This window comes from Emys orbicularis, chromosome 15 (assembly GCF_028017835.1).
Source record: "Emys orbicularis isolate rEmyOrb1 chromosome 15, rEmyOrb1.hap1, whole genome shotgun sequence".
NCBI lineage: Eukaryota > Metazoa > Chordata > Testudines > Emydidae > Emys > Emys orbicularis.
This window is the reverse complement of record NC_088697.1, coordinates 7790933-7808012: the sequence shown is the minus strand read 5'-3', so window position 1 is coordinate 7808012 and position 17080 is coordinate 7790933. Positions and strand designations below refer to the sequence as shown.

General features: G+C 45.9%; 1 protein-coding gene across 1 annotated transcript in view; it reads left to right on the top strand.

The window, feature by feature from the left end:
* The window catches only part of LOC135889537 (zinc finger protein 436-like), a 77501-nt gene extending 61118 nt beyond the window's left edge, over positions 1–16383 (top strand). The window contains exons 2-5 of the mRNA XM_065417399.1: positions 7135–7261; positions 15089–15144; positions 15625–15805; positions 15890–16383. Of these exons, the coding sequence (XP_065273471.1) occupies positions 7135–7261; positions 15089–15144; positions 15625–15805; positions 15890–16383 (858 nt within the window). The remainder of the gene's footprint in view (positions 1–7134; positions 7262–15088; positions 15145–15624; positions 15806–15889) is intronic.
* The last annotated feature ends 697 nt before the right edge of the window (positions 16384–17080 follow it).

Sequence of the window (17080 nt, the reverse complement as noted above, 5' to 3'; positions counted from 1 at the left end):
GTTATTTTGTATTAAGTATCTTTCTTTATGACATTTTGTATTAAGTATCTTTATGACATTGCATCTTGCATGATGTTATTTTGTATTTCATATGACTTGGCATTGTGCCTCTCTATTTTCATACAACTTTGTATTAGATCCCTATATAGAAAATTGGTAGAAAACTTTGTATCAAATGTTATAGCCCCTAAGGATAGTATAGTTAAAGTAAAAGCCTTTTTGCTAGAAGTAGAATAAGATCTTCCCTCCACTCTGTAATCAATTGCCCTATTGACTGAATGAGGTGTGAATGAGTGAGGCGTGGAAGACACCCACCTCCAGACAGCTACAACAGTTGCAGAGGGAATGAGAGCCAGAGCAAAGGACAATACAACTTGTCAAGTGGGCCCAACAAAGAAGAGCAGACATATTGACGGCCTCAGGGATTAGAAGCAAGCACCTTCTTTAGAAAACACCCTCTTTGAGCAGCATTGGGACAACACCCAGAGAAAAGCAGCACAAAGACCAACGGACACAGACCAATGGACACAGACCCAGATTTTGAATCTGGTCTAGATTTGCATAAGAGGGAAGCTGCTATAAATATGAGGTGTCTTGCAGGAGGACCCCGGGTCTCGTCTTGTCACCATCGGAGCATCGATCCGGATCGGCTCCACCCCTCCCCCATCTAACTCACCTGGCCAGTGCAGTTAAGGGGAGCAACTAGTTGGTAACAACAGCAAGACGGAGTGTGTTTGTATGTGTGTGTGTGTGAATGCATGACTGTGATATATATATCTCATATGCATATTGTAGAGTATTAATTAATACCGGTATTACTAATAAATGTGGCGTCTTGCCTTAATCCCCCTGAAAAGATCCTGTATAGTACTTTGAGTACAACATCTAAGGCAGAAGGGAACCCTATAAGATTAGAATAGGATACCTGCTCAAGCAGCATGTTTCTTACTTGGTCCATCTGTCAATTTTGATTATTATCAATGGAAATATTTTGCCATTGGGTTGTGTGTTTACACAGAAATTGACATTTACCAACAAATAAGTAATTCTTCCAAGCCTGCTTAGTCTGCAGTTGGTGAGTTTAGAAGGACAGAGTCACTCTTCCCACTCCCCGTGCCAGGCCTGGGCTCTCCATGCTGCCCACTTCCCACAATGCTGGGATCCTTCCCTGATCTCCACCCCCCACTCCCACTTCTGGGATCCCCTCCCAACACTGTCCAAATCCCCTGCTTTCAGGATCCCTCCCCATTCCTTTCATTTCCTTCCTCCCCTCTGAGCAAAAGATCTGCTCTATTCCCACACGAGGAATTGAACCCAGGCCGCCTGGGTAAAAACCAGGAATCCTGACCACTAGACCATATGGGAATGGGACTGTTATGTTTTGTTTACTAAAACAACCCCTCATAAGAGCAGCAGCGCCACCCAGTGGGGATTGCACACATTGCTGCATTAACCCTTCAGGTGCTGAGGTTTTCCCTCTATCCATTCCCAGTGCCTGTGATCAAGGCTCTCAGGTGCTACACAGACCATGACTGAGATCGGGACTGCATATTGTGCAAGGTGCTGTACAAACCCTGGCCAACACTGTGACACCCGTGGGGTTCCCCTCAATTTCCCTGAGCCTCTGCTGCCCAACTTCTTCTGACTCCCTCTGGTACAACCCTCCCCCGCCCCGCATCCAAGCAGTCCTTCTTTCCCTGCCCCCATCTTCTCTCCCCACCGCCCAGGTGGACAGAGATGCAGGCAACTTAAGCAACTGGAGACAGCCCCAGCGAGTGCTGCAGCCCGCCCCGGGGTGGTATTTGCAGACACAGGAAGGGAGCAGCTGGTAGCGGTGGGTGCTGGGAAGAAGGAGGCAGGAGCCGGGGGAACAAAACCCAGAGACCGGGTGGCTCCTGGGGGCGGGGCTCTGGCACAAACCGGCCTCTGCTGTTGCCTCCCTGTGATCCGGGAGCCCGGGCTGAGCAGCTGCTGCTCCCCGGGGTCTGTGCTGGGGGGAGCTCGTCATTAAAGCTCCTTCCCGGCCGCGCCGGGCGAGCTGGGACGTTCTCCCGGGGAACCAGCCTCCTAGAGCCCCGGACTCTGTCCCCATCAGCTCCGGCGCCAGAGACTCCCGGTGAGTGAGTGAGAGCCCCCGGGGGAAGTGCGGGGGACGGGCAGGAAAGTGAGTCTCTGCCCCAGGGATCCGCAGCTGTTGCAGCCCCTGGGAATCTGCTCCCTGGTTGTACATGTGCTGCCGGCAGCGCTGGAGCTGCCTGAGCGGTAGCGGAGCTGCTGGTCTCCGCTGCAGCCAGGATCTGCCCCAGGCACCGCTGAGATTCAGGTGGGGACAGAGAATGGGGCCGGGGGTTCCCCTTTGTGTGGCTGGAGGTGGCGGGGAGGGAAAGGAGGGGAGACGCCGGAGTTGCAGGGAGGGGAAGGGCAGGGGGGGGATTGAATGTGCTCTGTGCAGCCAGGAAAGTCCAGGGGGAGAAGTGTGTGAGAGTCGGGGGGTGAGATACTTGCATCCTTTCCCTGTTTGTGCCACTTCCCTCTCAAATACTGAAACAATTCGCTCTAGTTCTTCCCCTTTACTCTCCCCTTACCACATATGGCTAAAAACTCCAAGGAGATTCCCTCGTTTTTCTTAAATCATTGACTCTCTATTCTCTTATTTTTCCCGATTTTTTCTCCATAATTCTCAAATGTCAATTTAAATTATCCTCATATTTGGGGGGCTTACCCCCCCCCCATTTCATCTACAGCAATTCGTCCTTGTTTGGGTGAGAAATTGTTGCCTGAGTCATTCCCCAAAAGGGATCGGGGTTACTGGGTGCTGTTTGGGGAAACCATGAGACACAGCTCCCTCTGGGGTGGAGATGCGGTGGCCTTTCTCTGCTAGCAACAGGGCATGGCAGGGGCACCGGCGGGGAAGGAGGAGCCAGTGTCCCCTATGGAACCTGCCCAGCCCCTTTGGTTCTGCTCCTTTCTAGCATTTTGTTCAGAGACTTTATTACTGGGGAGGATAAAAAATGTCTGTTGACTTAGCCCTGGCAGGAGGGGTCAGGTCCACACTGTAATGAAGAGATCAAGCATTTTCCCAGCATGGCAGAATCTAGGATGTATTTTTGCAGGGAAAGGGCCTGGGGGAATTGTGATGTGAAATTAACTAAAGCCTGTTCTGAAACCTCCATAACTGCCCTTCTCGTCCTGCCAGGCTGCAGAATGTCGCACACATCTCGCTCTAGTTCATCCTGTTCTCCCATGGGACAGGGAAAGGAAATGGCTGCAGAGGAGCCAGTCCAGGTAGGGATTATTGGGAGTTACTGGTGGGTTCCTGCTGGACTAAGAGGCACAGCAAATACACAGGAGGTGGGAAGGCTTGGGCAGTCTGGTTTGGAGGTTGGAGCGGGGCAGAAAATTCACAGGGTGGAGAATGGGAGGAAGCCAGGGTGTAGCAAACCTGTTGGGACTTGTTTAATATGTGGCTTACATTCTAGGAACAGACCCATGAGGTTAGAAGGTGGAAATGCTCTAATTTGTGGAAGAGCAAACAACACACCTAGGTGGGACTAGGAAAATGGACCAGACCCCCAGGGCTGGAGCCTGACCTGACTAACCAGCAGCTGCTATGAGATGTAGAGGGGGCACCCACCAGTGAGGCTTAGTCAGGGGTTCTCAACTTTTTTCTTTCTGAGGCCCCTCAACATGCTATAAAAACTCCACTGCCCTGCATATGCATGGTTTTCTGCATAGAAAAGCCAGGGCTGGTGTTAGGGGGTAGCAACGAGGGGCATTGCCTGTGGCCCCATGCGACAGGGACCCCCACAAAGCTAATTGCTCAAGCTTTGGCTTCAGTGCCCGGTGGTAGGGCTCAGGACGCAAGCCTTCAGCACCAGGCAGCGAGGTTTCTTCTTTCTTCCCTGGGCCCAAGCGAGTCTAACACGGGCCCTGCTTGGAGGACCCCCTGAAACCTGCTTGCAGTCCCCAAGAGGTCCAGGGCCCCCTGCTTGAGAACCACTGCCTTAGGGGATATGCCCCTCCCCCCATACCCAGCTCCAGGTCTGGCCTTAGAGAAAATGGCACCCTGGGCAATCTTGTATTTTGGTGCCCCCCCATTACCCCTGGCCCTCACGGGCTCCCCACCATCACTTCCAGGCCCCGGTGCCTCCCTCTAGTTCTTAATTTTATTGAAAGAGATGCCAGAGCTCAGCCCTGGCACTAATTCAGCACTGGCAGGGTGGCCTGATAGTGGCAGCTGCTGGCTGAGCGCCCAGCTCTGAAGGCAATGCCACCGCCAGCAGCAGCGCAGAAGTAAGAGTGGCCTGGTATGTGGTGGATTGTGCAGCCTTTTATTTTATTTAAAGTGCATTTTGTAATGTGGCATTAGACCACCGTGGGTTTGGCTCTGGTGGCTACAGTTTCAAGCTTAACAGAGTGAAAGTCGCCTCTGCTACTTGCTTCAAATGTATAGTCCCTAGGAACACAGAACGACCAAGGGTAGTGACCACACAGACATTCACAAGTACAAGCTCTAGTCTGTTTTATGAGTTTTATTAAAGTTACAATTAAAATTATGACTACCCAAGCATATAGAAATTCTATAAAGACTTTTGCAAAAGTTACAACTATAGTTCTACTCACATCCTGAACAATAGTATTAGGGTCTGATGTGTCTCACATGGATTGATCATCAGTAGAGGGATGGTTCCTGCTGGAATTTCCCATAGGGAGCTCAATTTTCCTGCTTTGGCACCCCCTTTTTATAATGTGATTCTGATTATACCTCATTAGCATTGACGCACAACCTGTGTCCTTTGGTTAAGACCTTTGGAAACAGAGGTGCCTTTCCAGAATTTTTTTATTTAAAATTAATCTTCCAGGTAATTTTTCACCCCATTACCAGTTGGTGGTACTTTCCCCATAATCTTAGGGCATCGGGTTATTCCTCGGTCATTTACATATGTCAGCATTTTTTAGCTCCAAGGACTAAAATAACTAAGCTAAAATCTTACAGGTCTTAGTCCACAGGCCTTGTGTTTCAACCCTGTTTACTTAAATACCTAATACATGATTATTCTCTCTACATACTGATCAATCTATTCTCTATTTAGCATACGATGATTCTATATGACATAACGTGTCAGTTAATTATAACACCACACAATAAATGAACAGTAAACTAAAATCATTGGCTGCCATTCCCACCCTTACTTCTACACTGCTGCTGTGGCTTGTGGTGCCCGGCGCTCTGCCTGCTGCTCAAGACGGTCTTTGCGCTCTCACACGAGGGCTGCATCTTGCTGGAGCCCCAGATATCCTGTAGCCATGTGGCCACTCCTGGCTCACTAGGGGCCATTTCAGATTTTGGGGAGGGGAGCAACTTTAACTGTGATTCCAGGGGCTACGGAGGCACCTGAAAACAGTAGGGTTTTTTGCAGATAATAACTTAGGAATTTGCTGATAGGAGCACTGTATCTAACAGTTACATAAACAAAGAAAAATATATACTGACTCCAATTACAGCCACATTTTAAGTTTAAATGTAAATTTAGAACAATCAGGAGATAACACAGCAAGATATTCCCTATCCCAAGCCTTGAGGTATCAGTTCTGGAGTTTTAACGCAGATATCAGAAACACAAGTTTGATACTTTGCACCCTATCTTTAGCAGATATAAATAAAAATAAATAAAATCTGCATACTTTCTCTAATATTTATCTCTGTTACTGCCATTATCTCCTCTATTTTAGTCAATTGTCTTTCACTTCACTGAAAAACATATTTACTTAATTTTACATGTGTGATTAAGGTTTTTTCTCTTTTATTAAGAACGGGAATTTATTTTTCTAGTTATTTTGGCATTTATGTTTACTGATCACAATTGTGTATGTGACTCACATTTGACTCCATCATTGCTATTAGTATCATACTTACAACTGCATTAATTTTCATATAAATTTTAAGTTACTTTACAGATATACCGAAAAATATAATTTGAAAATAAATGATCTTCATCTGCACAGTGTCTAAAGTTTTGAGTTTAGCTAATTTAAAAAAAAAAAGAGCACTGCTAAGGTAAGTACTAGCAAAATTTACAGTCTATTATCTGATAGTACCATTTTAAATAATGAATGACAAAGGACAATATGGTAGTAAAAGTAATAATGATAATTACTCCAGCCAGGCCAGGTTAGGCATTTTAGAACTCATTACTCAAATAATTGAATTTAAGCAGAAGTCAGAAATAAAATTATGAAATGCACAGACCAGTTAAAAAGCTAAAATAACAGCACTGCAATCCTTAATGAATGTGAAAGAATAAAATTGTGTCTTGGGCATTTTGACAGGAAGTACCAAGAAGTAATAACAACAATAATTGAAGTGTCTGTTGTGGGGTGAGTGTCTGTGTTGGAGTGTGAAAGAGACAGTGTGTCTTGCAGGACTGTGAGACACAGCACGCTCTCACTTTAAGCAGAGCAGCACTCACTAGTCTGAAGACTCGTGCAGACAGCAGCAGCGGCCAGCAGCTCCCACTCCTGACCCAGAGGCAGCAGCACAGAATCTTGTCCCCCCACCTCAGCTCAGCAGAGACTGGGTAGAGGCAGGAGGCTGGGGCCACTCCAAAATCAGCAACCCCCCTGCACACACACACAAGGCTCCTGAGAGCAGCTTGGCCAGAGGCAGCTCCAAGTGGGGGGAGGGGGCAGGGCTGTAGGAACAGTTGCAGCGGCAGACAGCTGAAGAGAAGTGGGGAGAGGAGAGACAGGACACCCCTGCTAGAGGAACCCCCTCAGCAAGGCCCCCCTGGACCGTCATGTAGTCTGCCCACCACTAAGGCTGGCCCTGTCCAGCACTTCACAATGAGAACAGTGTTGGGCTTTCTACTAGTGAGCTCTCCCTGTACCCTGCTAGGGCCTCCATCTCCTGTATCAGTCTGTGGCTAGTAGGGGTGTGATGGATCTGCTGGAGAGACAAGGGGCTCTCTCTTTTCCCCCTCACACTGGCGTTTTCTGGATGCTCTGAGCATTGTGGGGTTGGGACTTCTGACTGTGAGCCACGCAGAGCTTCCATTTGATTGGCTCCTTTCCCCCATGAGTGGTGGGGTTGTGACGGGGCAGCAGGTACTGAGTGTAGGACTCTTGCTCTTTCAGGGGCCGGTGACCTTCGAGGAAGTGGCTGTGTATTTCACCAGGGAAGAGTGGGCTCTTCTGGATCCCACTCAGAGAGCCCTCTACAGAGACGTCATGCAGGAGAACTATGAGACGGTGGTCTTGCTGGGTAAGGAGTCCTGTCCCCTCAGTTATTAGAAGCTGTAGGGTCTCTAAAGAGCCTAAATAGTAATAACTTTATACCTTTAAGCATCATACAAGTTTTGACAAGTTTCCTTGCCCCCATTTTTTGCCTTATCTCCCACCCACTAGAATAATTTTTGGACATGTGCCTTTTTGGTGCCATCGGCCATATTAAAATTGCATTTAATGTATCCTTATTGGATACATTAAAAACTAGAGCTTTCATGCCTTTTCCTCATTTTAAGAGGAAAATATACTGCCTGTAGAATTCTAAATTAAGTAAATAGGTGTATGACTCATGCATGGCTTGTGTGACAGTCAGATGAGCTCCTCTTTTGATAGGAGAGCATATAATGTTTCCATTCAGGACTGCATGGGTGAAGGGAGAACAGAGCCATGGGAGGGGAGGAGAAGGGGGTGGAGTAGATAATTCTGGAGTGCCAGGACATGGGGAGGGTGTGTGCAGGATTACAGGTAAGAAGGAGCAGGGAGGGATGAGGTAGTGAGAGATGAGGAGGGAACACAAGAAGCTCCCATGGTGCTGGGAGGTGGTGATGGCTGAGAGTAATGGGAAGAAGGGGAGGGGAGTGTGGAGGAAGGGCACCCAGGAAGTGGGCTGGGTGGGTTAGTGGGCAGAGGAGAGGTTTGGGGATCTAGAGCTGTGGGGGATCCCAGACCTTTAACCCCGAATCTCTACCCAAGCCTTGTTGCTTTAGCACCTACATTCCAGTTTTATTTCTCTTCATTATACATTTTCCCCCAAATATTATTATTTTAACTCTTGATCTCCCTCTCCCACTCATTACCCCCCCTCCCCATCTCTATGCACAGTGATCCTGGCCACCGATCCTCAGTCCTTGCTGCATTCCTTCCTCCCATAGCAGGGCCACAACCTGGGCACTTTGTTGATGATGTCATAGGGTGGTAGTGTAACCTGTACAATTTTTACATCTATAATGTCACGTATTGGGGTAAAACTTGCCCTTGTACATGGCTACTCAAAGTTAATTGAGAAGATGAAATTCGGTGAAACACAGAATCTTGATTTAATACAGACAGTTATAATTGAAATTATAGGCAAGGATTAATACACATAATGATTAGACTAAGAAAAGTATTGTAAAGAGGGTCTTGCACTGTGCATACTTACAAGTTATGGACACCATTGGAAACAAAGATCGAGATGCAAGGGAGGCCCTGTTTCAGTTTACACTGTCTCGAGGACCCGACAAAATTAAAAAGTGGTAACTAGGAGAAGTATTTTATCCACTTCCTAATGGTAATAGGATGGCTATATACCATATCTGCTCCTTTACTCTGATTACAGTAATGTCAATAGCTGCCCCAACTCATATGTGGCCTTTGGGAAGTCCAAAATTAAGCATCAAGCATTAATACTCATGATTTTTACTTATTAATTCCAATCTATGAATGCATCCAACTGCTCAGATACTGCATAGCAACCTAATTGCTAAAGCCCGCCCCAAACTTCCTTCTTTCAGAATCCTGTGGTGTGTTGCACCTGTTTGTGGTTACTAGTTAGTCTCTCAAAATGAAGGTGCCAAATATCTGACCTGGGATTCTCTCCTTAGGCCTATTCAGGTAAATCCTAGACTTCAGTATAACTACTCCCACAAAGCCTCAACCTAATATAAGGCTCAATAACCCATTTATTTATCTTCAGCATGCATCTGACGAAGTGGGCATTCACCCACGAAAGCTTATGCTCCAATACATCTGTTAGTCTTTAAGGTGCCACAGGACTCTTTGTTGCTTTTTACAGATCCAGACTAACACGGCTACCCCTCTGATACTTGACACCATTTATTTATGTTCACCTCCTTGCCCCTCCATGCATGTTCCAAGCTAATAAGCAATACTCTAATAATGACATTTTACCTGTAGCGAGTCTAAAATTTCCCACAAGATATGAGACTATGTCATAGATCATAAAATCAGGTTGTTCTCAACAGGAGTGAGAGTTTGGAGAGAGTCTTGTCTCCCCTCTCCCCATCTGCAGCAGCCACAATCTGTCTTCCCTCCAGGTTCCTTGGATCTTTGAGCCTGTCCCTCCTGAGGTTACATGGCCCAGTTCCTGTTTCTTACATTCTCCATTTTCCGGAAGAATTAGAGGCTGTTGTTCTGAATATTAGTGTTTAATTCCCCAGCCTTCTCAAACTCCCCCAGTGTGTGAATTCTCCCTCCTATTACACCTGAGTCACTAGATTTCCCAATTCCCCAAAATGTGCTTTTGCGATGTCACAGTTCTGGTGTAGCTAAGTCTTTGACCTGCCTCCATGGTCTGCTCAAGGAATGCCCTGTCAGGTATCAAGCCTCTACCCAGGTCCTCTGTATGGGTAGGGACCCACATGCCTCTCCTTTTTGACCAGGGTTTGAGGATTGCAGCTTGTCCTCCACTGTCTTCACTGGACTAACGTCCAGTTGCTGTGCTTTGCTTTCTCTCAAAGGGCTGTGAGCAATGTGTGTGTGTGATAGAGGTGGGAATTTTGGTGCAGGGAGCTCTACCGCAGCAAAGACAAATGGACAGGCACAGTAAAAGGAAAACAAAATGTTTTCTACAGCAGCATGGCTCAAGGGTATTGGCCAGTATGGACTATATTGTCTTCTTTGCTTCTCAGTCCTAATCTAAGGACTTTCCAATGCTGTGTTTCGGTTGACTAATAAACCCTGCTATGTTTTAACAGTCTGCCCAGTGTCACAGCAAAAACTTTCTGAGCTGCTCTGAAGCATGAATGAGGAAGAGCCTCTGAACAGGAGTGTCGTTCAGCTGGACCTGCTGGCAGAGCTCACAGGTTGAAATAGGAGTGTTGAAGCCAGAGGCTCAGTCTCAGGTGTTGAAGTTACATGACCTATCCTTGTGGAAGAGTGGGACCCCTTGGGGGTCTAGCGCACTCAAGGGGCACCTCCCAAGGACTGTTTAAAAGCCAGGGCATTGCATAGATCCTATGGATCCATGACAGTGTGCCAGAGGTTAAGCCTTATGGGTGAAAATGTATAAAACAAGAAGACCATCCAAATGCATATTTACCGTCGTCCCCTCATGAGTCCTCTTGGTAATCCCTGATAGGTTTTAATACACTTTGGAACTGTTCTTAAAGGCTTACCTCTTGGTTATCAGTACATGTCAGTTTGTAGCCCCAAAAGACCCCCCTCAGTCAGCTCAAATGCAGCTGTTTCTCCCAAAAAAGCCTATCTGTCTTCTTCAATCTCCTGAATAAGGTGAAATCAGTCACTGCCCCTTTCTGAAAAGCTTCAAAAGATGGAGATCTGCATAACCAGCCTTTAGATCTTGCATTCATCACCTTTTAGTGATACCAGATTGCACAGGAATCCCATCCCTGAGCCCTCCCTGGTATCATCTGGCCCATCTCAGCATCATAGAGTGTGAAAAATTCATGCTTTCAAGGGCTGGATCAAATATACAGATAACAGTCATAACTAGGACCAGTGTTTGCTGGCAATGAAAACAGAGTAATTGACAAACATGAGCAATATATAATCCTTTACAGCATGAAAGTGCTGTGAAGGGTTGGATCACAGAACTCCACTTGGGAACTGCCAACCGATGTGCCAAGACTACTTCTGCTCCCGCTTTCCTGCCCTGGTATCTCAGGACTCCAGCACCCTGTCTTGTTGAACCAGACATGCCAGTCTGCTCTAACAAGGACCCAGGGTCTGAACCACGTGCCCCAAAGCTGCAGACTTAACTGAAAGCAGCTCACAGAAGTGTTTCTGTCTTTAACACTCAGATGCCCAACTCCCAATGGGGTCTAAACCCCAAAGAAATCCGTTTTACCCTGTATAAAGCTTAAACAGGGTAAACTCATAAATTGTTCGCCCTCTATAACACTGATAGAGAGATATGTACAGCTGTTCCCCTCCCCCCCGCCAGGTATTAATACATACCCTGGGTTTTTTAATAAGTAAAAAGTGATTTTATTAAATACAGAAAGTAGGATTTAAGTGGTTCCAAATAGTAACAGACAGAACAAAGTGAATTACCAAGTAAAATAAAATAAAACACTCAAATCTAAGCCTAATAGAGTAATAAAACAGAATACAGCTAAAATCTGACCCTCAGAGATGTTTCAATAAGTTTCTTTCACAGACTGGATGCCTTCCTAGTCTGGGCACAGTCCTTTCCCTTGGTACAGCCCTTGTTCCAGCTCAGGTGGTAGCTAGGGGATTTCTCATGATGGCCCCCTCTCTTGGTTCTGTCCCACCCACTTTTATATCTTTTGCATAAAGGGGGAATCCTTTGTCCCTCTCTGGGTTCCCACCCCCTCCTTCTCAATAGAAAAGCACCAGGTTAAAGATGGATTCCAGTTCAGGTGACCTGATCACATGTCACTGTAAGACTTCATTACCCACTTGCTAGCACACACATATACAGGAAGACTTACCAATAAAACAGAGCCATCTACAGACAATTGTCCTGGTTAATGGCAGCCATCAAGATTCCAAACCACCATTAATGGCCCACACTTTGCATAATTACAATAGGCCCTCAGAGTTATATTTTATATTTCTAGTTTCAGATACAAGAGTGGTACATTTATACAAATAGGATGACCCCACTCAGTAGATTATAAGCTTTGTAATGATACCTTACAAGAGACCTTTTGCATGAAGCATATTTCAGTTACATTATATTCATAATCGTGAGCATACTTTCATAAAATCATATAGAGTGCAATGTCACAAATGCATTGGGGGAGGGGACAGAAGCCAGCTGTGTGGGGGAGGTGGGGCCTAGACACTGGGCATTGATAGCCTAGAGCCAGCTGTGTGCTGGGGAGACGGGGCATGAACCAGCTGTGTGCAGGGGAGATGAGCAGAGGAGAGGTGCTGCGGATGCAGTCGAGAGCAGGTGCGAGCGCCATCCGCTCTGCAGCATGATGAGAGAGCCTGGTGTCCTACTGCCAACTGCCCTGCCTGCCATGGGGAAGCTGCAAAGTGGTTTTGCTGAGCCCAGACTTCTATCAGGAGCAAGTCTCAACAACAGCCAGCCCCCAGCCTCTGCCCTGCACCCTGGAGATGAGTCAGGTGTCTCTGGGCATAAATCTGGGGGGTTGTGACCCTGCATGCCCCACCCACCCTCTGTTCAGCCATTCTGGATATGAAGGGTGGTTCCAGAAATGAAGAGTAATTTCAGAAAAAAATACAGTAATAGCAGCAATTTCCAGAAAACACTGGCCCTCGTTGTAACATTAAATACAATAGTCACAAGGTGTATGCCTCTGTTCATCAGATCGGTCACTCTGCCTTCACATAGTTCATGCTGCTGGTGGGTTCTACCCCTTCCCCCATTCTGTGTCTGTCTTGTCTATTTAAATAGTAAATTCTTCAGGGCACCAGAGGAGGTTTTGGAATTAATTGATAAACTTAACAGTAACAAGTCACCGGGACCAGATGGTATTCACCCAAGAGTTCTGAAAGAACTTAACTGTGAAATTGCGGAACTATTAAGTATGGTTTGTAACCTGTCCTTTAAATCGGCTTCTGTACCCAATGACAGAAAGATAGCTAATGTAACCTCAATATTTAAAAAGGTCTCTAGAGGTGATCCCGGCAATTACAGACCGGTAAGTCTAATGTCAGTACCGGGCAAATTAGCTGAAACAATAGTAAAGAATAAAATTGTCAGACACATAGAAGAACATACATTGTTGCGCAAAAGTCAACATGGTTTCTGTAAAGGGAAATAATGTTTTACTAATCTATTAGAGCTCTCTGAAGAGGTGGACGAGGGGGATCCAGTGAACATAGTGTCCAGAAAGCCTTTGACAAGGTCCCTCACCAAAGGCTCTTACGTAAATTAAGTTGTCATGGGATAAGAGGGAAGATCCTTTCATGGATTGAGAACTGGTTAAAATACAGGGAACAAAGAGTAGGTATAAATGGTAAATTTTCAGAATGGAGAGGGGTAACTAGTGGTGTTCCCCAAGGGTCAATCCTAGGACAAATCCTATTCAACTTATTCATAAATGATCTGGAGAAAGGGGTAAATAGTGAGGTAGCAATGTTTGCAGATGATACTAAACTGCTCAAGCTAGTTAAGACCAAAGCAGACTGTGAAGAAGTTCAAAAAGATCTCACAAAACTAAGTGATTGGGCAACAAAATGACAAATGAAATTTAATGTGGATAAATGTCAAGTAATGCACATTGGAAAAAATAACCCCAACTATACATACAGTATGATGGGGGCTAATTTAGCTACAACTAATAAGGAAAAAAATCGTGGAGTCATCATGGATAGTTCTCTGAAGACGTCCATGCAGTGCATAGCGGCGGTCAAAAAAGCAAACAGGATGTTAGGAATAATTAAAACGAGGATAGAGAATAAGACAGAGAATACCTTGTTGCCCTTATATAAATCCATGGTACACCCACATCTTGAATACTGTGTAATGTGTGGTCTCCTCATCTCAAAAAAGATATACTGGCATTAGAAAAGGTTCAGAGAGGGTCAACTAAAAGGATTAGGGGTTTGGAATGGGTCCCATTTGAGGAGAGATTAAAGAGGCTAGGACTTTTCAGGTTGGAAAAGAGGAGACTAAGGAGGGATATGATAGACGTATATAAAATGGTGAGTGGTGTGGAGAAAGTGAATAAGGAAAAGTTATTTACTTGTTCTCATCATATAAGAAATAGGGGCCACCAAATGAAATTAATGGGCAGCAGGTTTAAAACAAATAAAAGGAAATTCTTCTTCACACAACGCACAGTCAACTTGTGGAACTCCTTGCCTGAGGACGTTGTGAAGGCTAGGACTATAACAAGGTTTCAAAGAAAACTAGATAAATTCATGAAGGTTAAGTCCATTAATGGCTATTAGCCAGGATGGGTAAGGAATGGTGTCCCAGCCTCTGTTTGTCAGAGGGTGGTGATGGACGGCAGGAGAGAGATCACTTGATCATTACCTGTTAGGTTCACTCCCTCTGGGGCACCTGGCATTGGCCACTGTCAGTAGACAGGATACTGCGCTGGATGGAAATTTGGGCTGACCCAGTACGGCCGTTCTTATGTTCTTACTGGCCACCTACTCTTCTGGGTGTGTACTGTGCCTAGAACAATGGGGACCCACTGTTAGTTGGTCGTTAGGAACTAAGATAATGAATATGATTTATATTAATAATAAACTCTCCTGCCACTTTGAGCCAACAAAGCTGGCCTTGGGGTGTTACTACTTAAAAATGATCTGGGTTTAAAATCATGGAATATTCCTTGTGACAAGTATCCCACAAATTCCACTGACCTCCCTTGTTTTCTTTGCCTTGAGCAAGGTTTCCAGTTTCCAAACCTGATGTGATCTCGCAGCTGGAATGAGGGAAAGAGCCATGGGTCCCAGACCTCCACAGCTCTGGGGAAAAACTGCTCTCGAGAGCTGCCTGCACAGGTGAGGAATTGGTTAAACCAACTCAAAAATTGTCCATGAATAAAGGAAATATTTGGGATGCCCTACCAAGACTTTGGGAGCTCTCCAAGTTCAGAATTGTTCCCTGCAGATGTGGAATCATTAGGCAGAGGTCACTCATGGCTTCCCACGTATCCTGACTGACAACTGGCAGCAGGTCCCTCCCCATCTGGTTTTCCTCTGAGAGAGCTGGTAAGATGCAGACCCAGAACTGATCCCTTCCTCTCTCTCCTCTGGGGAAGGTTTTGGGGAAAATCAGCTCCTGATAGGTATGATTTCTCCGGCACACATTTTGGTTTGTTCATCCCTTTTTCCATTCTTCTCTCTGGCGAAGGGTATGACCTATGTCTGGATTCTCTCTGTCTCCCATCAGGTGTTGGGATGGTGAGCGAGAACGAAGAGAAACCCCAGCAGGAAGATGCTGAGCAAGTAGAACCACAACGGACATTATCAGCAAGATCCAAAAGGAATGATTCCGGGAGTTGTGCACTCCAAGAAAAAGAAAAAGCCTGTGAGAGTCAGCACAGGCCAGAGGAAAATTTCAATAGCCACTCAGACCTTATTACACTTGAGAGAATGAACTTGGAAGGAACATGCTACACATGCCCTGAGTGTGGGAAACGCTTCAATTGAAGCTCACACCTTATCACACATAGGAAAATCCACACGGGTGAGAAACCTTATGGATGCCCTGAGTGTGGGAAACACTTCATTGATAGTTCAGCCCTCATCTCACATCAGCGAATCCACACAGGAGAGAGGCCCTACATATGCTCTAAGTGTGGAAAAAGTTTTAGTCGGCACTCACACCTTATCACACATCGTAGAATCCACACAGGAGAGAAACCCTATATGTGTTCTGAGTGTGGGAAATGCTTCATTGGTAGTTCAGCCCTTACTGCACATCAGCGAGTCCACACCAGTGAGAGACCCTACATATGCTTTGAGTGTGGGAAAAGCTTCAATCAGAGCTCTACCCTGATCACACATCAGAGAAGCCATACAAGAGAGACACCATACATGTGCTCTGAGTGCGGGAAATGCTTCAGTTATAGCTCAGCCCTTACTGCACATCAGAGAATCCACACGGGCGAGAAACCTTATGGATGCCCTGAGTGTGGGAAACGCTTCATTGATAGTTCAGCTCTCATCTCACATCAGCGAATCCACACAGGAGAGAGGCCCTACACCTGCTCTGAGTGTGGAAAAAGTTTCAATCGGAGCTCACACCTTATCACACATCAGAGAATCCACACAGGAGAGACACCCTACACCTGCTCTGAGTCTGGGAAAAGCTTCAGTTATAGCTCAGCCCTTACCACACATCAGAGAATCCACACTGGTGAGAGACCCTACACATGCTCTGAGTGCGGGAAAAGCTTCAATCACAGCTCTACCCTAATCACACATCAGAGAACCCACACAGGAGAGATGCCCTACATGTGCTCTCAGTGTGGGAAAAGCTTTAATCAGAGTTCTGTACTGATCACACATAGGAGAATCCACACAGGTGAGAAACCTTATGGATGCTCTGAGTGTGGGAAATGCTTCAAGCGGAGCTCATACCTTATCACACATAGGATAATCCACACAGGTGAGAAACCTTACAGATGCTTTGAGTGTGGGAAATGCTTCAATAAGCGCTCAAACCATATCACACATCAGTGAATCCACATGGACGAGACACCCTACACATGCTCTGAGTGTGGGAAATGCTTCAATCAGAACTCACCCCTTATTAGACATCAGAAAATCCAAATGAGCGATCTGTAACAAATGCCTTGACTAGGGCTGGCCAAAGTTTTTTTTTTTTTTTTTAAATCACATTTGCTAATTCCCACAGAGTGATCTTTGCACCATCTTCACCGTGGTCTCTCAGCTCCCCTAGATGAGTTGCCTGCTTCTGCCTTTTGTAGCTCACCCTTCTTTGGGATCAGTCCTGTGATCTTTTCTATCAACTCCTTTCCTTTTGAGTCGTAGGAGTGTGTCCCATCAGCCAGGAATGTTCATCAGCTCCAGGTGGGAGAGAGAGGTTTGATCCCAACAAGCTACATTGAGGCAAAAACTACCTGTGCCTTACATCCACTAGGGCTGTACATGGTGTTGGCAGCTCAAGTTAGGCCCACTGCTTAGTGAAGAGGGAGAAACAGTAACAGGAAACTTGGAAATGGCAGAGATGCTTAATGACTTCTTTGTTTCGGTCTTCACCGAGAAGTCTGAAGGAATGCCTAACATAGTGAATGCTAATGGGAAGGGGGTAGGTTTAGCAGATAAAATAAAAAAACAACAAGTTAAAAATCACTTAGAAAAGTTAGATGCCTGCAAGTCACCAGGGCCTGATGAAATGCATCCTAGAATACTCAAG